The following is a 21,269-nucleotide window of genomic DNA, read 5'->3' as shown; positions in this document are numbered from 1 at the left end:
TGACGTGCCTTTTGTCGATTTATTTATTTATTTAAGTCTATGAATTGCAATCCTTAGAGGCTATGATGCAAAATTAGCTTCGAATTATATATATGTATATAATTGGCGCGTACACCCTTTTAGGTGTTTGGCCGAGCTCCTCCTCCTATTTGTGGTGTGCGTCTTGATGTTGTTCCACAAATGGAGGGACCTACAGTTTCAAGCCGACTCCGAACGGCAGATATTTTTATGAGGAGCTTTTTCATGTCAGAAATACACTCAGAGGCTTACCATTGTCTGCCGAGGGGCGACCGCTATTAGAAAACTTTTTTTCTTCATTTTGGTTGTTCACCGAGATTCGAACCAACGCTCTCTCTGTGAATTCCGAATGGTATTCACGCAGCAACCCATTCGGCTACGGCGGCCCCTTAGATTAAACTACTAATAAATTACACGTAATTACCATAAAAAGGGTAGAGGTTGCTAAGAGATCGCTGGGGAACATTAAATCGAATCCTTTCCAACAAATAGTGACAACCAATAACTCCAGTAATAATATGGTATTATGTGTAAAAGGCAGACGCTGTATAGACCTTCGAATTTCTAAAACCTTGAGACTTATAAGGATGAGACGAGCACAATATGATGGCATGGGATCAATAAAATTCAGAGCCCGAAGGGCATATTTGAGAATAATGTGTGCAATAAGCTCGATTCTATTGATAGCTTGCTGACTGCTTGGTCTCCAAATAAAAATGGCATATCCTACCATAAATGAGACCTAACAAATGATGTATAAAGTAACTTGATGGTATAGGGACCAGAGAACTCAGTGGTGTTCCGTCTGACGAAGCCCAACATCGCGAAAGATTTTGAAGTAATATATTTTATATGGTTATTAAAAGAACATTCGTTATTAAAGATAACGCCAAGGTCCTTAAACTCTCTCTAACACACTGCTGGACACAAGTCGAGATTCTGTACTTAGTACGCACAATGTTAGATGTTTTCGAGTAAGATATTTGAAAGCACTTGGATAATTTCAGCGAAATACCTGAATTCAGGCACCACAAGTAAAGCCTATCCATATCGGCTTGAAGTTTAATGGCATCCTCTTGAGTCTTGAGCGCTGAGAATATCTTTAGGTCATCAGCATAAAGCAAAAATTTAGCAAATGAGAAACAACTTTTGATGTCCTTAATAAATAACGCAAATAAGAGCAGCCCCAAGATACTTCCTTGCGGAACACCAGAGGTGGCAACAAAGTTAGTGTATGAAATTCCATCAATTGTTACAACACAACGTATTTTGCTCAAATAAAAGCTTGTCCATTGCAGAAAAGCAAAGTTCAAGCCAAAAAAAGCTAATATTTTAGTTAAGATTCTATGAGAAACTTTGTCAAAGGCTTTCGAAAAGTCAGTGTAAATACAGTCACTAAAAACACCCAGATTAGATATTGTGGAGCTGTTGGGAACAAACCCATGCTGAATTGGGCAAATTAAAGATTTAACCGCAAAGCTCAGTTTTGCATTGACCGCGTGCTCAAAAATTTTGGAAATAGTCGATAGAGAAAAGAGAGCTTCCATGCGTCAATTACGATTTGTTGAATATAATTTTCAGGGGATAGACCAAGGTCAGACAATTTTTTTTCAAAACTGCTGAAAGCATCAGTTTGAGAGGAGGATTTCTATTTAAGTAAAGCATTACTAATATCCCCAGGTGAAAGGCAAGGAGCTCTAAAGTTCAAGGCGCGCTCTAAGTCAGAAGAAAAGTCGCACGGAAGGTGAAGTTCTTCATCAACAAAATTAGATTTAAAAAACTCAGCAAATAAATTTGTCGCTTCACTGTTTAAAAAGATACCAGTGGGAATACTGGCACTACTCCTTCTAGATTTTATACATTTCAGAAGATTCTGGGATTTGCTTTAATGTTCAACACCACATAGGTATTATAGAGAGATTTACTTAAATCACATAAATATATTTAACGTTTGCTTTTATTTAACGAAATACAAAACAATAGGAAAAATTGTGTAACAGTTATTAGAAATGTTTTTTTTTTTTCAATCCGACAAGGTATTCATAATATATGTAATAAAACGTGCAGAAAATAAAAAGAGGCTGCATACAAAATCTGCAAGTGGAAGACCACGGAAAATAACTGAGCGCGTTTTTGTTGAGAGAAGTAGCCGTAAACCCCCAGGCTACAATAAGAAATCTTGCTAGTGAGCTTAGAGCTGATTGACCCAATATAGTGTGGAGGCAGATATCAAAATTACTGGAAAGGCGAAATATTAGGTCGACAGTGAAATTTGGCAAACTTTAAGTTATGGTGTGGGGATGCATAGAAGATAAGATGGATCCACACCAATATCTGGGTATTCCACAATGCCACTTGACGAATAGTGCAACAAAATTCGGCTTCATTCTTGACAGTAAATCTTAGTTTAAAACAATGACCGGCCACTGGCTTTTGAGAGACTATGCCTCGAAGATGGGGTGGCAGTACAACAATAGATGTAGTAGCTGCAAGCAACACAAATCTAGGGAATCAGTCTGTTAACATCAGTATGATTGCGCAAATTTGGGTGCTCTACGGCATAGAATGCTAGGCTAATTCTCGATAGTCAACTTGAAAGAAATTGCAGAAAAGAAAATAGACAACATAAGCAGATTCATAGCCAATTCAAGATGGTTCGACTAATAACAATTAGGGGTTCTACAAGTGGTGCTCCAAATTGGCATCTTTTGTGCTAATTGAGTCTAGGCTGTTTCCCTCAGACAACACCACCATAACCAGCACCACCACCAAGACTTTAAGGTGCTTAAATCCTAAAATATTTGCTTTCCACAATTAATTTTTTCACTTTAAAAGCATAACACCAAAAGCATTAAAAAATCAGCTGTTGCTGTATTGAGAAAGCATTTTTGTTTTTTTAACTTCCGTGTGGTTTTGCTTTGCTGCGCTTATAGCATCTACAGCTAACCCGCAACACATCTGAAATGTGGGTTTGAGTTCACAGTTCAGTCGCGGCGCAGTTTCAAATATTCTTTGCTGGTCTGCCGTGCCGACAAATCAATGATTTGATGTTTCTTCAAAAACTACGAGCCCACGGAATTTGCGCTTTTCGGCAACGGTGACGAGTGGGCGTGTACTATTATATTTTTTATTTTTATGAATATTTTTTGTATTATTAGTTATATCGTGAGACCGACGCAAGTATAAATGTTACAATTTTTGGTAAGTAACTAAATTCTAAACTTATAAAATTATTTTTTTGTTTTTTACTGTAAAGCCTTCAAATATTTGCTATTACTCTGCATTATAATCAAAATTTATGAATTACTTCTAAGTATTAATAAATTAAAAAAAAAAATGCTGTTTCTGTATAAATTCACACCACTAAGCGAGATTTTTGAACAGAAACCGGAAAAAATATTTATGAATGAGAAACATTCCGACTTCCTTATCTGCACGCATGTAAATATGTACATACATATGTGTATATATGTATATAAAGGGTCTTTCAAAAGGCGCGCCTGGATGTTGTTATAAAAAAAGAGTTGTAAAATTAGTTAAAGTTTCACTGTTTTTATGCAAAATACGGCGCTTAAAAATTATTTCTGAAAAATGACGTCATTGAAATGCCTGCCATGGGCACGTCTACAGGCTGTCATATAACAAGAAAAACTTTCAAGTACTCGCTCACACATTATCGCATTGAATTCAGCAATCTCGAATGAATGAATGTTGTGTTACAACTCTGAAATCTTCGTTTTCTAGATTGGCGCGATAACCGCTTAAGCGAATTTGGCTCTGAAATCATTGTTGACTAATTCCCATAGACTTTTCTTTTCAAACAACCCCACATAAATTAGTCTAGTGGAATTAGATCGCATGATCTAGGAGGTCAGTTTATTTCACCATTGCGTGAAATTCATCGACGGGCAAACTTAGATCGCAATAGTGTAATATTTTCCTATGTTGTGCAACTTTTGGCTCCCTTCTGTTGCAGATAAAGATCGACCTATGTCTATTCCCGCAAGCTCAAGCCACAAAAAATCGTCGATCAGTTAACCATAGCGTTGTGCATTGACGATAAACGCTCTTTCATTTCCATTTTCGTCCGCTGTACAGTTTTGGTCTGCTCGACAGAACCAGTTTCTTGAAAATGTTTCGTCAACCTTTGAACTGTCGACTCATTCGGATGATTATTTTCACCAAAAAAATCACAAATTATATTGCAAAAGAAGATCAATTAATTTGAATATCTCGAAGACCGTTAATTTTAACGCGTTGTTCTATCGTGCAAAATTCTACATCTGTCCACTCGACTAATGTCAAAGATGCTATCAAAAAAAGGTACCATCAAAATGCAACCAAAACTTAGACGGATATTTTTACCCTGCACAATTAAGTTGATTTGTATTGTCGTCACTTGCATCACGCGGTACTTCCTCACGTCGTTTGCGACACATCTCACTATTCTCATCTGACGAATCTGCACAATCGACTACACCATCACAGAGCTGTGTCAACGGTATACACGCACCGTAATCACAACGAAATAATAACGCATTTTTGCAAAACTTTCTGGTCTCATCGGAGCCATCGCGACAGTGCTTGATGCCATCGCAGAGCACATTTATTGAGATGCATTCACCATTCAGGCACTTCCACTCGCCATTCGCGACGGTGCAGTTAGTCGCAGACACCACTATTTCGTACATGCAAAAAAAGAACAACATTGAAAAATATTTGAATGATAACCTTGCCAGGTCACAGATAGCCCGACCATTACGCACCACTTATAAAAGATCGGCACAGAGCGATGCTAAGAAGCAATAATATTTGAAGTCGTCGCATTTATTTTAATTTTAAAAAAGAAATTTGCACTTATGATGACTTCTTAGTACGCCGCTCAACTACGATGTTCTGATTAAGCTGATGTAGTGCAAATCTGAAAACCGCGTTGCCTTATTTGCGCTGGGATGCCAATTGTCGGGAAATTACAACCGAATTCTTTAAATACCGCTAGAGTTGAGTGAAATAAAAAGTTCTCACAAAAATATGGGTGAAAAAGTTTAATTGGCTCTTTGTATCTCAAGAGGTGCAGGTATGTGAAATGGTTGAAGTACCAGTCTGACACTTCCCAAGTAGCACTAAAGTGCTGTTTTGATGCCGTTATGAGACCTCCAATAGCAAGATATCTACAGGAATGGGATTTAGGATGGTACACTGCTTCACATTGTCGAAGAGAGGGCACCCAGTAATCTTAATCATCTAGCTGCTAAGCCCGGATATTTACAAAGAAAGTACGCAACAGTCTTCTTCTCTGAAAGGTCCCCACAGCTTCCACAATGAAGATTAAATGGTACATCTAGCTTTTCTGCGTGTGTGCCAATCGTCCAATGACTGATAAACACTGCCATGAATGTGGAAGTTGGATGGCGTGGAGTCCCCAGAACTATCTGCATCGTGTATCTATTGTACTGGAGCCAAAGGGCTTTCGAAATAGCACATGATGCTCCATCTGTTCTGCGATTTCCTGAAAAGTAAGTTATGCAATTTACCTTTAACAACAGTCTGGGGGATGCCGGTGACTGGGTAGGAGATCTTTAAGATCAATTCAGTCCCCTTCCTCGCAATTTCTCCTATCAGCAATTTCGTCTCCCTCTTTGTTCCTATGTCCTAGAACCAAGATCAGAGAACTTATACCTGCACGCCCAAGGGATTCGATCTCCTCCTTACAGGAGTTGACTAGTTTGGATCTACACCATGGCATCCTCAGAGAAAAAAGTTTAATAACCCCCTCGCTCCCCCGTTCCCTAAGCATTCTGCATCCCTGCAGGATGGTAAAGACTTCCACCTCAAAATCACTACCAGTACTCGGCGTTTTAAGGAAATAGATAAATTAGCTGACTTAGAGAAAACCCTTGGAGCCATAAGCGAGGACAGAGGTACCAGCACCACAAGACAAAGCCAAACTCAATAAACTCTTTACACAACTAAAAGAAGAAATAAAACAACTTAAAAAGGACTCCATTAGAGATGCTCTAGAAAATTTAACGAGCGATAAACGCACGGACTATTCACTTTGGAAGGCAACTAAAACCTTGAAAAGGCCTATTATGCATTCCCCACCAATAAAAAATTATGATGGCAGCTGGGCCTAATCTAATGAACAAAAAGCTGAGAGATTTGCCGAATATCTTCAAAACATTTTTCATCCTAACGAAGGAGATGAGTTAGAAAATATACCTCATCCTATTCGATAAAAAATCGATAAAAATCCCCTTGACTTCCTTTAAAGAGGTAAAGGACACTAATAAAAATAAAATATATAGCAAAAAAGCACCCGGTTATGAATAAATAGCGGCCGTTATTATGCTTCCAAAACCAGGAAAGCCACCACATGATGTGACATCATACCGACCAATATCGTTGTTACCAATTTTATCTAAGCTTTTTGAAAAAATCTTGCTAAAAAGATTAAAACCATTGTTAGATGCAAAATGCATTGTACCAAACCATCAATTTGGTTTTCGAAATGAGCACTCAACGATTGATCAAGTGCACCGCATTACTCATGTAATTGAAAAATCACTGGAAGAAAAACAAATCTGTTCTGCGGTATTCCTGGATGTATCGCAAGCTTTTGATAAAGTATGGCATGAGGGACTAATCCATAAACTTCAAGCAGTTCTACCAATCCAGTGGTGCGATTCACTAACACATTTTATCGATATTCGCTTTGTTATCTTTCCTTAACCACAATTTTTACGATTTTGCTATTCAGTAACCCATTTCATTACGAAAATCGACAAGACAAAATCAGCTGTTTGGTTAACCTGTCGATTATCGCGAACTAAACGACAATAATTTTGGTGTTGTTAAATCAAACGATAAAGAAGAATTAGTGATTTTAATCAAAACTGTGAAATTATATTAGATGAAAAAAAACTTATTTAAAAAGCGTGAGTATGGCGTTTGAGTATTTGGCTTACGATTTATCGCGTGGAGAGGAGGAAGTGAGCCCTCAAATAGTTGATCGAAGTTTGCTCCGGCATGTGGACAATCCTTTCGATTTGGATGCAGGGGAGTTCCAGAAGTTATTCCGTTTAACTCCAGACTTGACTGAGGACGTAGTTTCGCAGCTTGACAGCCATCTTAGAGGTTCCAGAATAACAGCGATTTCGACTGAAAAACAGGTAAATTTGGTAACATTCATGCTAATTCAGTTCTAAATTCTGCCTTTATACAACTAGGTTCTAGCTGCACTGCGATTTTTTGCAACCGGGTGTTATCAACGACCCGTAGGTGAGCAATGGGGAATATCTATGAGCCAGTCGTCCGTTAGCCGTAGCATTCATCGGGTAACAGCTGCAATCAACAGCTCCATGTTTTGCGCAAAGGTGAGATTTCCCATGACCCAAGTGGAGCGGCAAGCGGCAAAAGAAATTTTTGCTTCAGCAACCTCCCCGTTTGTGGGAGGTAGCTATCGATTGCACGCACGTGTCAATTTTGGCCCCGAAACGTCATGAAGAAGCGTATGTCAACCACCACGGCTACCATTCGCTTAATGTCCAAATGGTAACAACATAATTTGTAAAGTATTCAAGAATCAAGATTCCCTTTTAATGTTTTACAGATATGTGATCCTACACTTAAAATTTTAAACGTAAATGCCAAATTTCCGGGAGCACGGCACGATTCATACATTTGGAGTTCCTCTGCGGTGCGAATGGTTATGCAACGGAATTTTGAAATTGGAAACCATAACTTGTTTTTGATTGGTAGGCTTTTTAATCTATTAACAAATATATTTAAATAAAAATAAGGGAATTAAAAATCAAAAATTCTCTGCAGGTGATTCCGGGTACCCTTTGGAGCCTTGGCTGATGACTTCTCTAACAAACCAACCGGAAGGTTCTCCGAAATTCTTATATAATGAGGCATTGTGCAAAGCTCGTAACCCAGTTGAGAGACTTTTTGGCGTTCTTAAGGCAATGTGGCGGTGCTTGTCTCAACAAAGGACACTCTTGTACGATCCAGGATTTACTGGACAAGTAGTTAACGCGTGCTCAGTTTTACATAATATTCGTTTAAGAGAAGGAATATACCAGACCGAAAATGAATTCACAGAGCCCAGAACAAACGACATTTTTGTAAACCAAGATGCACCATCCTCAACAGCAAAGCGCATCCAAGACCGACTGATTGCTAATTTTTTTACTTAAATACTATTTTCACTCATAATCATTCCGCATACATATCTATGTGAACACTCGGGTATAAAAAGTTAAAACATTTTCATATTTATTGTTAAAACCTTTTATTGAACAAAATTACATGCAGATTCAATAAAAACAATTCAGTCTTTAACTTCAGTTTACATACAGTTTCAGGTTACAGGCACACAAATCTATTTATGTATATAGGTATGCATAAGCGTATGTACACATGGTTTATAAATTCAAAGGTCAGTCTATTTGTAAAAACGAAAACAATACATTCTAATTCATTTAATTAATGTTACTTAACATTACCACAGCTTGTTTGCTTATAAAATTCAAATAAAAAGTAACTTCAGGTACTAAAATAAACATTTGGTATATATGCACATAAAAGGGAACTGCGGAATTGGTTTCTAATCTACATACGATAGATTGCATTCGTTAGATTGTTGAATGCTTCTGCGGTAGCGCTTAATCCATTCCCCAATACGGCTATTGCCTCCGCCATCATTTTATTAGCCTGAGCAATTGCAGAGCTGCTTTCGGCTAAGATCTATTAAAAAATAGCAAGAACAATTAATAAAATGCCACTTTTATGTGTTGAAAATAAATTACCTTTAAAGCATCTGCTTGTTGTTTCGCGACTTCTACTGTTTCTATACTCGACTGGGCTAGCATCTATTAAAAAACAATCACCAATGGAAAAACATAATAAAATTATTTTACATTAAGTTCAAAAGAAATTACCTTTAGTGCATCTGCCTGTTTTTCTGCTATTTCCAAAAATTTCTTCCGAGCATTACCGTCTTCTTCCATGCGCTTTCTTTTCAAGCTCGCCCGTGGTGTTCTCCTGTCTGAGATATGGGAATTACCTGACCTCAGCGTGAAATTCTCTGCCAGTGGCGTCCGTAAAGGTGACGGGGCTTCCGAAATCACCCTTTCATCTTCCACTTCGATACCCATTTGGATTACCTAAAAATTTAGACACCAGTAAGTTACACTTTAAAACATACACTTCATGCAATTTACCTCCTCCAGTGGAATATTTTCAGGGGTTGAATCGTGGCCCTTCATATACTCCTCCTCTATAAGAGCAGACACCCGCCTCTCGAATTCCGTTAGGGGCTCCTCGCTGATTGGCCTCTTTCCCGTTAAAGCTTGTTGCCTTCGCCGATTCCGTGCTTTAATGCTGGTGCGGCTTTTTAAGTCCCGCCATACCTTTTTAGGGAAATGATTAACATCTCTCTACTTTTAAGTAATAACACAATATTTTCTTACCGTTTGCCATTGATTCACCGTCTTCACTGCTCCACCCAGACTATTTAATTTTGTTGCTAGCTCGCTCCACTTTTTGTCGCACTCGTACTTACCATGGAGGCTGTGGAACCTAGATCCTGCTAGACCCGGGACTTCCATTAGGTAGTCAAGCAGGCGATTTAGCTGCTCGGATGTGGCACGGCTTCTTTTGGTAGCTGTCGATGTCATCCTAAAGCAATATACAAAAATTATTAATAAAACAATAAATTGAAATAAACAGTTATTTTATTGTACTTACTTTGTACATATATTAATGGTAAAAAACACTCACAATTGCTATTAATAGTTTGGCGTCTATGTTTTTGTGTTTCTCTTCTTCACGTTATTCGCTCATTCTGACATTTAATTTGACAAAGATGTCACTCTCTATCAGTTTGAATAAATAGAAGAAAACAGCTGTTCAGTGTTAGTTAACATAAGTTAGTGAATAGCACAATCGACAGTGCAATCGATAAATACTGAAGAGAAAAATAACAATTGTCGAATCGATAAGATACTTTAGAATAAAGCAAGCAGGTGTCTATTCAGAATTGAAAGATATTAATGCAGGTGTCCCGCAAGGCAGTGTACTCGGGTCAGTTCTGTATCTCTTGTATACTAACGATATACCCACATGCAGCAATACAACAACTGCAACATTTGCCGATGATACTGCAGTATTAGCAACTGATGAAAAACACTTAGAAGCAATTCAGAAGTTACAAGCATCAGTAAATGCAATTCAAAATTGGACCAAAAAATGGCGTGTCAAGTTAAACGAAACCAAGTCTGTGCATGTTGACTTCACTAATAGAAATATAAATTATAAACCAATATTTATCAGTAATACGGCAATACCGCATGCAAATACGGCAAAATATCTAGGAATGACCTTAGATGCTAAGCTGAGATGGAAAGCTCATGTCAAGAAAAAACACGAGGAGTTAATTCTTAAATACAAGAAAATGTATTGGCTGTTAGGCCGACATTCTAAAATCTCTATTTATAACAAAATACTTTTATACAACCAAATACTGAAACCAGTGTGATCATATGGCATACAGCTCTGGGGCTGCACCAAGGAAAGCAACAAAAACATCATTCATTCATTCCAAAATAAAGTATTATGCGACATCGTTAGAGCGCCGTGGTACATTCGTAATTGCAATCTACATAAGGATCTTAATATAGACACCATTACGGATATCATAAAAAAATTCGCAAATAAACATAAAGAGAGACTTCAGCAGCACATCAATGATGAAGCAGCCAAACTACTTGTAACTGATGACCTCACGAGAAGACTAAAAAGAACGAAACCGCATGATCTCTTTTCATAAAATTTTGTCTTTACTTGAGATGCTTTAATTTAATTAAATATATGTAAAATGAATTGCTTAATAGTTTTGTTAACTAGATTGCAATAGTAATAAAAAAAAATAAAAAAATTAAGGGCAGCATTGGGCTCCAGTGATGCCAATACAAGCAGTCCTTCGCACCCTTCCCAGTTTAATGATATTGTAACCCTTGCGAAGAGCTTCTGACCAAACCAGGGATCAGGCCTTGTTCATCTAAAAATGACCTGTGGCTTGAGCTCTCATTTTTTACCGAATACAGATTTGCAGTATTAAAAGCTGTGCTGGCCTTCTTTACCCGATTTTCAATGTGTAACTTCCAATGGAGTTTAGAGTCAAATATGATAAGCTCTTCAGTCTTGCCGCTGAAGGCTCTCGGGATATATGAGGCCTTTTGACCCGACCCTCCTCCTCTCCTGTTGGATTTCTCACAATATGGCTCAAGTATGATGTTTTCCTTTTCTTTATGGTTGCTCACAGCTCTCCATCTCAATTCGTTCTCTGTACAAACTTATTATTTCTAATACGATCTGTTCACAGTATTTGCAGAACTCGTCGTTATATCCACAATTCAAATGCTTCAAGCTTGTTGATATCTGCCATTGTAAGGGTTCGAGCTTGTTAAAAATTTCACATCGACTGCTGAAGAAAATGTGGGCAACGAAGAAAACACCTAAATAACAGAAGGAAAGAGTTATAACTACAATACTTAAGAAAGAGAGCCTGAGTATATGCCAAAAATGGAGAGAGAATTACTCTGTTCAACATCACTCACGAAATTCTATCCTTTATCATTCTCGACCATATTCTTCCGCCCAGATCAAACTGGCTTTAAGCCATAAAGGTCCTGGTTGAGCATGTCAACACCCTCAAAATCATCATCAAACAGCCGGCGGAAGTCGACTATTAGGGAAATCTTTGAATCTCAGAATGGTAGTCATGCATCAATTTCTACGGCTACTGGCGGTCGGTAGCTTCACTCCGCTTAAAGGGCACCGCTCCTTACCTACTTACTCCACTCCGTAAATAATGGCCTCGCTATTATTTATCACCAGCATCACAGAAGACGACTGACTACACAAACTCGGGAAATGCTTCTTATAGAGCCTCGGCGAAGTTTTTTGGGTTATTAAAGTGATTTGATCGGAAATGAGTTCTGTAATATCGTAGGGTGACTAAATATGCCATTTCAAAGGCCCGTTGACCCTCTCTCTGTTTAAATGCTACGTTATTGCCTTTGCAAGGGTGACATTTCTTTTGTTGCGAAAGCCAATTTACTTCTTGATGCGTCTCTTCTTGTACAGGGTGGGCCATATAGCGTTTGCTTTTTGAACCACCTATTTTTTTGAGAATGGTAACACAAATGACATGTCAAATGTATTCATAATTTACTTAAAGGTTTGACATTTACGAAATGGGACGCTATATGCTTGAACAAAATTGGGAAATATTGAAAACCTATTTCCAAAGTGGTGAGTCTTCTTCTTCTTCGTTTCTGATGAAACTCATTTTCACATCGGTGGCTACGTCAATAAGCAAAATTGTCGGATTTGGGACTCAGAAAATCCACACGTTACTATAGAGAAATGCAAATGCATCCAAAACGAGTCACTGTTTGGTGCGGTTTTTGGTCTGGCGGGATCATCGGGCCATTTTTTTCGAAAATGAGCGAGGAGCAGCGGTTACAGTAAATGCCGAGCGTTACCGTGACATGCTCAACGAGTTGTTTCCAAAAATTGAAGAGGATGACATGGACGACATTTGGTTTCAACAGGACGGTGCAACTTGTCACACTGCCAAAGTTACACTCGAACTTTTAGCTACCGTTTTTGCAAACCGAATAATCAGCCGAAATTCCGATATCAATTGGCCGCCTCGGAGCTGTGATTTAAGCCCGTTGGACTATTTTTTGTGGGGAGCCGTTAAGGACAAATGCTATGCGAACCATCTAGAGACGATTGATGCTTTAAAATACGAAATCGAAGTTGTCATTCATGAAATTGGAGCCCAAACAATCGAAAATGTGCTTAAAAATTGGGTTGATCGAATGGCCTACTGTAAAGCCAGTCGTGGCAGTCATTTAAACGATATTATTTTTCATTCATAAATGACAATCTTCAATCTTCAAAATAAAAAAAAAAAGTTTGAAAAAATATTGATTAGCCGATTCAAAAAGCAAATTTTACGTGGCCCATATTATATATATATGACCTATATATACTCTTTTTTCCCTTAAGAGAAGTGCATAAAATGTCCAATCCAAAGGAGTTAAGTAGTCCAAGGCACCATTTGTACAGATTCGCACGATTCATAACTTTATCACCATAAAAGGATTTACCCCTTTAAAAATCTCAATAAGAGCTCTTCCCTGCACAACCAGGTAGTGGGTGATGGCGCGGATTGTGCACTTTAAGCGCGATTGGATCGATACTTTCCGCACAAAATGATGCCGGCTCAAGCAGTGTTGCCAAAATAGTGAAAAAAACATATGCAACGGCAGTGAGAGTATCGGAACACCTACATGTCTGGACGTTTCTGGTGTGTCTAAATATTCTACGAACGATTTTAAAACATCATTAAGTTTATTTAGAAGATTTTACAAAAGATTTTTTTCAAAAGACGCGTCTAGATGTTGTTTTTAAATTAAATATGTAAAAATTTTAATTCATTCAGGTTTCACTATTTTTATTCAAAGTTAAAAAAACGGCTCTTAAGAATTAAATGTGAAAAATAGCATCATGAGCGCGTCTAGAAATACAATTTGCCAAGCAGTCGAACAGTCAATTCATGAATGCATTGAGATTGAATTGTTGAGAACGTTGAGATATCGATGTTGAAGGTGGATGAGCAGCATTCTGCGCAACAGCAGCAATATTCCCGACATAAAGTCCAGTTTTGGTCTGCCAGTCCTTTTGCTATACTTGAAATGTCAGTTGACGACTAATTCGGACGATTATTTGGACCAAAAAATTAAGAGTTTTGCGATGTGTTGTTCTGAAAGATCGACCATTTTCATAAATAAAATTTATTAATTTTAACCTGCTATTCTATGTATCGTGCCAAATTCTACATCTGTCTACTTGAAAAATGTCAAAGATGACATAAAAACTGGTCTTCTAGCACCTATTCACTACAGACATCTAGGCGTCACTTTTGAAAGACCCTTTACATTTTAATTAATTTAAATAATTATTGCTAATATGTTTCTTCTATCCATTTTAGTTCTTTACTGCATTTGTGACGTGAACCAGAAGAACTAGAAAGAAAGAAGGAAATAAAAAAAAGAATGTAATGCAAAAATACATAAAATGTTAATTTCAATAAGGAGTTGGAAAAATTGTACGAATATTTGAAATGACATCACCTCTCCACCGGCACCGGGTAGATAGGCGTGCATTTATTGCTGTCGGAGGTCCATGTGCTGCCGTTTTTGCCGCTGAAAGGCTCACTTATAATGCAAATATCTGCTCTAATTTCTTTAACTGTCTGTGATAATAGGTCTTGAACGGCCTCACAGTGATTAATATTTATTTGATCAATTCTTATTTGCTTCTGTTTGTTGGAGCTCTCCTGAATTCTGCCCACCTATAACTCTCGGCAATATGGTTGATTCTCTCCCTTCTGTCGGTCACGCAAAGCACGGGCTATTTTGACAATCCTTGGCGAAGTGGTTGGCCACCGCTCATTTTCTGCTCTGTTTAGGTCTATTGAGTTCAATAGCACAGTTACGCGACATGAGACCAAATTCTAAACATCCGTAGCATTCTTGTAACGGGGACACGTTCTTGTAAGCGACGGTTGACCCATTCTAATGCTGATTTTGTCAATCTCTAACAAGTTAATGGCTATCTGCTATCTCTAACGAGCTAATTTTAAAACCGGGCAGAGAGATAACTGCGTTGTGCAGTGGCTCTTCCTTTGTGGCCGCTTCGCCGTTGTCTTTGCGCTCTGCAGTGATGCGGTGGATAAGTTCTTCAACTGGTGCCTCGTTACTTACATGTGCTTGGCTCGAATTGCTGAGGAAACTGGATTTTGTAAGAGAATAAACCGAAGGTTATGAGCAAATTTAGCATCAGTTTTATAAGTGAAATATCGCATCTGTAAAACAGAAATATTTTTGGCTTGAGTAGCATACGTTCGGGCAAAGCAGATGCTAGGTTGCATTTGTTTCGATCCAGTGCATGACGGCTTCTTATATATAAATATTTAATTGGTGCTTACACCATTTTTGGGAGTTTGTCCGAGCTCCTCCTCCTATTTGTGATGTGCGTCTTCTTGTTGTTCGTCAAATAGTGGCCCCCTCTATTTCTCATGGCAGGAATATACTCCTAGGTTTTCTATTCTCTGCAGAGGTCGCCCCCGTTATTAGAAAACACTTTTTCTATGATTTTGGTGCACGGAGATTCGAACCTACGTATGAGGACCTACATAAGCACGTCTTACTTGTAAAATATTTTTTAAATGGGAAATAGGTGCAATTACTGTCCGATTTTACCATCTATTGAAGAACAACACACAAACATTTATTTATTAAAAAAGGAGCTGCGAGAAAAAACATAGAAAAACCTAGTCCTTGCGTAAATGCAATTATTGAGGGATCTAAAAATATATTAGGGCTTAAAGGAAGTTTAACGAAAAAGAAACATAATTTCTTATTGACTTGTACACCCATTCCACGTTTTTTCGCGAACGCCTTCTAGCAGTTAAAAAAGTTATTAGTTAAAAGAGACTTTAAGTATTTTCTGAATCCCCAGTTTCAGTTGGGAGTTCGAAAAATCCTTACTTCTGTACACCCAATATTCTTTCCAACTTACCGGCATTCTTTTTGCACAATCGTATTCGGTAGTATACGAATGCATGGAATGGTTTTTCCATATAAAGTGCAGCAATCACTTTTTTCAATCCATTTATCATTGCAGTATCGGGCTGATGAGCTTTGCCAATGCTGAAATATGCGGCAACCTAGGCCATGTCCAAGTTGTGATGAAGTAATTACATCGCTTGGATATATTCCACTTATTGGTTTCTTATTATCACTTTGACTATGAGTGGCAAGTTCCGTTTCGTCTCGCTCGTGTGTTTCGCTAGCATCGTTTTCATTATTGGGCTCGACATTAACGAGTATTGTTGTAGTTGAAATAGGCATTGCATTTGTTTGTGGGGTGAACATTTGCACCGACCCTTGAGCAGTTGTAATTAGAGTTGCTGGGTGTGTCTGTAGTTTCTCTCTACTAACATCGCTATCACTCTTGCCTTTCACCTTCTGTACACATTCTGCTAACGTCTCATCACTCTCATCCAAACACTCTGCTGTACCATTGCACTTGGCAGTCAGACTTATGCAAGCGCCATAATTACACTGAAATTGTTTGCGTCTATTACATTTGATATTTGCGCAAAGGCGCTCCCACTCATCGCTGCCATCTTGGCAATCACGTATGCCATTACATTTGGCATGCACACTAACGCATTGGCCAGACCAGCACTTAAGTTGACCCCAGCTGAAAGAAAATCGTTTTTGACAATATGAATACGATGAATTTATGGGAAGTATGCAGGTGGGTTAAAGCTAAAGTCGCATATGTGAGTTGGTAAGAATGGAGTTGTGCTACATACAAACTTGAAAGGTTTACATCGAGCACCTTCAATAATTTAGATATAGATATAAGCACTCGGCTAGAGAGACCGTGATAAGCCGTTACGGTGATATATCCTGGCCGCCCATACTCACCTCTACAGCCTTTTTTCTGTGTGGGTAGATAGGTAGGTGAGTAGGTTGAAGTACCAGTCTGGCACTCCCCAAGTAACATTAAAGCACCTTTCGGACACCAATTCGAGATCTCCAACGGGTAGATACCTACAGCCAACCAGAGCTGTGGAATGGGTATGGGATTTAGGTTGGTGTACTGCCACAGATTGCCGAAGAAGGGAGCACCCAATGACTTTAACCGTCTAGCTGCCAAGTCTGGGCATTTACTTATACAGAGAAAGTGCGCAACAGTATCCTACTCTGAAAGGTACCAACAGCTTTTGCGATGGAGATTAATTAGTAACCCTAGCCTTTCTGCGTGTGTGCCGATCATCCAATGACCGATAAACACAGCTACTTTGGAAATAGAATGGCGTAGAGTTGCCAGAACTATCTGCATCCTGCATCTATTGCATTGGGTAAACCCAAGGTTTTCGAAATAGCACATGAATAAATGGAGCTTCATGTGTTCTGCACTTTCGGGAGAAATAAATTGCGCAATCCCCCTTAACAGTCTGGGTAGAAGACCTTTGAAATCAATTCAATTGACCCATTCCTGGCAAGTTCATCAGCAATTTCATTTCTTTCTATGTTCCTATGTCCTGGACCCCAGATCGGAGAAATGTTACCTGCGTACCCAAGATATTTGATCTCCCCCTTACAGGATTTGGCCAGTTCGGATCTGCACCATGGCACTACCAGAGCCTTGATCGCAGCTTGACTATCGGAAGAAATGTTAATAACTCCCTCGCTCCCGCATTCTCTGAGCATTCTGCGTACCTGCAGGATAGTAAAGCCTTCTACTCGAAAAGCAGTTTAAGGGAAATAGATAAGTTTGCTGATTTAGAGAAAACCCCTGTTCCGACTCCCAATTCCATCTTGGCGCCCTCAGTGAAGACAGAGGAGCAAGCTTCGGTGCAGGTTTTTTCCTTGTTCCAATCCTACCTAGTTGGAAAGTGCGGTGTTAACTGCCTGGAAATACTACCATGTCCCTTGAGAGATTTCCTCCTTTTGCCAGATTTCACTTTGAGTAGTGTTGGAAATAACGGAAATGTCGATAGGAAGGAAGTGCAAAACGACAGCAGCACTTTCGACAAGTCCTACATGCTCCGGTGATGCCAATACCATCAGTCCTTTGCACCCTCACCAGGTCAGTCATATTATAGCCCTTCCGAAGAGCTTTCCACCAAACCCATTTTTTACCGTACATAGATATGCAGGAGTAAAATGCTATGCTGGCCTTCTTTACTCGATTTTCAGTATGTAGCTTCCAGTAGAGTTAAATCATCGATTATGACTCTAAGTTACTTAGCTTCCGATGAAAACGGAAGAATGTCGTTATTTAATCTGGGAAGCCTAAGGCATGGAGGTTTATATTTTCTGGTAAATACCATCAGCTCTGTTTGTCCAGAGTTGACTCTGATACCATAACTGGCGGCCCAGCGACTGAGTACAGCCAGTGATCCTTCAAAGATCTGTTATGACTGAAGAATCGGCCCCGATACCATGAGGACCCAGACGTCGGTGTATGCTACTACCTTCACCTCACCCTTTTATTTAACTTAGTCAGAACTTCGTCAACAGCAACTAGCCAAAGGAGAAGCGAAAGAACTCCTCCCTGCACACAAATCTAGTGAATTTAGCCCCTCCTGTCACCGCAGATCCAGAGGCAAATAGGTCTTTCCACCTCTAGTCTATCTAACGCAGTGACAATTGACTCCGCCCCGACATTATTAAATGCACCCTGTGGGAGTAATTCCAAAGAAAAATCTATAAAACAAACCCAGCGACCATCTCAGTACTAAAAAAGTACCATTCACGAGGTGAATGACGACCCGATATTACTTCTCCAGCGAGTGGCACGGAGTACGGCGGCCAGATTCCAGGAGTGTATCCGACGTCAGAGTCAACATTGAAAGGAAGTAATTAAAATCCGATTTTTCTACTTTGTAATAGTTATTGCAATGAAGTTTTATCAAAAGTAATTCTTTTTTAGTTTAGCTTTTAATTCCTAATTCTGTCATTTTATTAAAATACTGATTTTGAACAGCTTAAGGTCGCTGCATAACAACATGAAAAATCGCTCAAAGGTTTGGCGAATGCTGTTGAATGAAAGTCCTTCTTCGGGCATAAATCAAGATAGTTTCGTTAACTTAATGTCATCGGATTGCGTTTTTGTTGTTGTAGCAGCATAAACATCCGCCATACATGTGCGGGGAATGCTGCTGGAGTGGCAGTCCTTGGCAGGATATAAATCCGGATCATTCCGGTAACGTGGAAGCGCGTCGTTTCTGCGTCGCTTGTGCCGGCTGCCCTCCTTATAATTACTGAAAGAAAAAAAGCTTTGAACTCGCCAAAAGTAGTGATCCAAAGTAATTGGCATTGAAATGGGAATCCAGAAGAAGGTAACAAACCAACAGCTGACCACGTTGTTGACTTTTCATAAGCAAATGTCAACCCAATAGTTATTCTATGAAAGAGCTTGAAAGCTCGTCTGACGCCCTACGAAAAACTTAGTGAAATTCTTATCTCTAAGAGACGCATGGAGGTGCCTGGTCTTATTTTAAGCAATAAATATGCTTATATCCCATATATGAGAACTGAGAAGTATTAATAATATTAATAGCACAGGTAGCCGTGCGAAAAACTGCAGAAATGAAGAATTGCCTTCACATTTTTAATTTGTTTATAAGAATGCGGGGGCGAAAATATTAAAATGGCAAACAAATATTATCCATTCCACTCGCAATGTGCAATCACCACCATCGCGTACACTTCAAGATTTTCTGTTAGTCATTTTAAATATCTTTTACATTTACCCAACGCAATTCCTTTCATTCATTTGCTTACTACTTTCGTCAACTGACACCTCCTCGCGCCGTTTGTGGCACATCTCGCTGCCCTCATCTGACGAATCTGCACAATCGACTACACCGTCACAAAGCTGTGTCAACGGTATACACGCACCGTAATCACAACGAAATAATAACGGTGTACATATCGCATTTTTGCAAAACTTTCTGGTCTCATCGGAACCATCGCGACAGTGCTTGATGCCATCGCAGAGCACATTTATTGAGATGCATTCACCATTTTGGCATTGCCAATGGTAATCTTCGGTAGCACAATCGTATTGTAGGATCCTCGTTGCGTCCAATACTGACATATGGCATGGAAGAAAAGAGAGTAAAAGTTTGTGATAATTCCATTTTTTGTTTGTTTTATTTTTCTCTTAACATATTGCACTTTCTGCTCACCACTCTTCCAAGCGCTGCCGAGTGCACCGATAAGAAGCAAATATATTTGTATTTTGTGCATTCTTAATATTTAAATAATATTTTTAAAAACTTCGTATTATGTTGTTGTTATTGTTCTTGTAAATCTACTGATAACACAATGACTTTGCCAAGCAAAATTGAGAGAGTAACTTTGCCTGATATGCGCGATATAGCGAATACAGAAAACCTCTGGTTTATTTTTGGAGAATTTGACACTTGATGGACGTCAGTACGAAAATAGGCAAAAGCTTGTGTGCCAAACCGAGAAGCTATGACGCGCATGAGGGGCAAAATACAGATTTCTTTCAACAGACACGCCCAGATGTTGTTTTAAAATAAAAGATGTACAAATTTAAATTTTTCTAGGTTTCACTAACGGGGCTTTAAAATGATTTCTGAAAAATTTCGTTGTTTGTGAGTTCGAAATTAGTCGGGGAATCGCTGGCTTCTCTCTCGGTTGCATCCGAATACTTCGATATCAGTCTCATTTGGGTTCCCGATCACAGAGGTATAGAGGGAAACTGCTGAGCTGAGGAGCTGGCCAGACAGGGAACCATGGAGACGATTTCATCGCAAAAAACCAAAATCCTACTCCCTTGATAACCTTTGGTCTGCTTTTGGCGAGAGCTGGACTAGAACGCAAACGTGCCAAGTCGCGAGATCCTTCTAACTTCTAACAAAGCCGCAGCTCTCGAATTTGGCGGCTCCTTACCGGACATTGTCCGTTAGGTGCTCATGCGGTCAACCTCAATTCTGTTCTGAAGAATTGAAGGACGAGATGGAATCATCTCAGCACTTTCTTCTCAGCTGCCCTGTTCTCGTCGTGCAAAAATTTAGACATCTGGGCTGTTACTTTTTCGCGACACCTGTGGTGTAAACATCATACATCTGGTGAAGTTCATTAGTAGCTTGAAGCGGCTAATTACGAACGTAAATTACAAACCGTCGGCTTCGTGTGCTTGGTCAGCATTCTCTAATAACAAAGCTCTTTCTTTCCTCTCTTCTCCTTTCCCCCCTATGGTATCACAATGGACGAATTTTGAATATTTGTCCAAGTGGGCCCCTCGCAAGGGCAGTAATTGAACCTAACCTAGCCTACATCAATGAAATGTCCCCCATTAGCACGTCTGCAGGTTGTCATACGATAATTAAAATTTTCAATCATTCAATTAAAATCATCTATGGTTATAAATAACATCAGGCAAATGACCACCACGACCACGCTTACAGGACAATATCCTTTTCATGAAATTTTCCATAACCCAATTGCAAAGTGGCTGCCCTATGTCCTCGATAGCCTCACGATTTCCATCTTTGAGGTCTTGAATCGACCGTGGGCTGTTGGCGTACACCTTCTCTTTCACGTGGCCCATCC

The 21,269-nt window shown here is 39.2% G+C and overlaps 1 protein-coding gene across 1 annotated transcript in view; it reads right to left on the bottom strand.

The window, feature by feature from the left end:
* The window catches only part of LOC129245612 (uncharacterized), a 31,739-nt gene extending 11,957 nt beyond the window's left edge, over positions 1-19,782 (bottom strand). The window contains exons 1-8 of the mRNA XM_054883925.1: positions 19,436-19,782; positions 15,682-16,368; positions 9,495-9,702; positions 9,246-9,434; positions 8,964-9,188; positions 8,832-8,894; positions 8,643-8,769; positions 4,384-4,696 (exon numbers count right to left, since the gene is read on the bottom strand). Of these exons, the coding sequence (XP_054739900.1) occupies positions 4,384-4,696; positions 8,643-8,769; positions 8,832-8,894; positions 8,964-9,188; positions 9,246-9,434; positions 9,495-9,702; positions 15,682-16,368; positions 19,436-19,782 (2,159 nt within the window). The remainder of the gene's footprint in view (positions 1-4,383; positions 4,697-8,642; positions 8,770-8,831; positions 8,895-8,963; positions 9,189-9,245; positions 9,435-9,494; positions 9,703-15,681; positions 16,369-19,435) is intronic.
* Between the last annotated feature and the right edge of the window lie 1,487 nt (positions 19,783-21,269).

The sequence above is a fragment of the Anastrepha obliqua genome, chromosome 1 (genome assembly GCF_027943255.1).
Source record: "Anastrepha obliqua isolate idAnaObli1 chromosome 1, idAnaObli1_1.0, whole genome shotgun sequence".
Taxonomy (NCBI): Eukaryota; Metazoa; Arthropoda; class Insecta; order Diptera; family Tephritidae; genus Anastrepha; species Anastrepha obliqua.
Note: the sequence above shows the minus strand (reverse complement) of the source record. Positions and strands in the feature narration are given on the sequence as shown.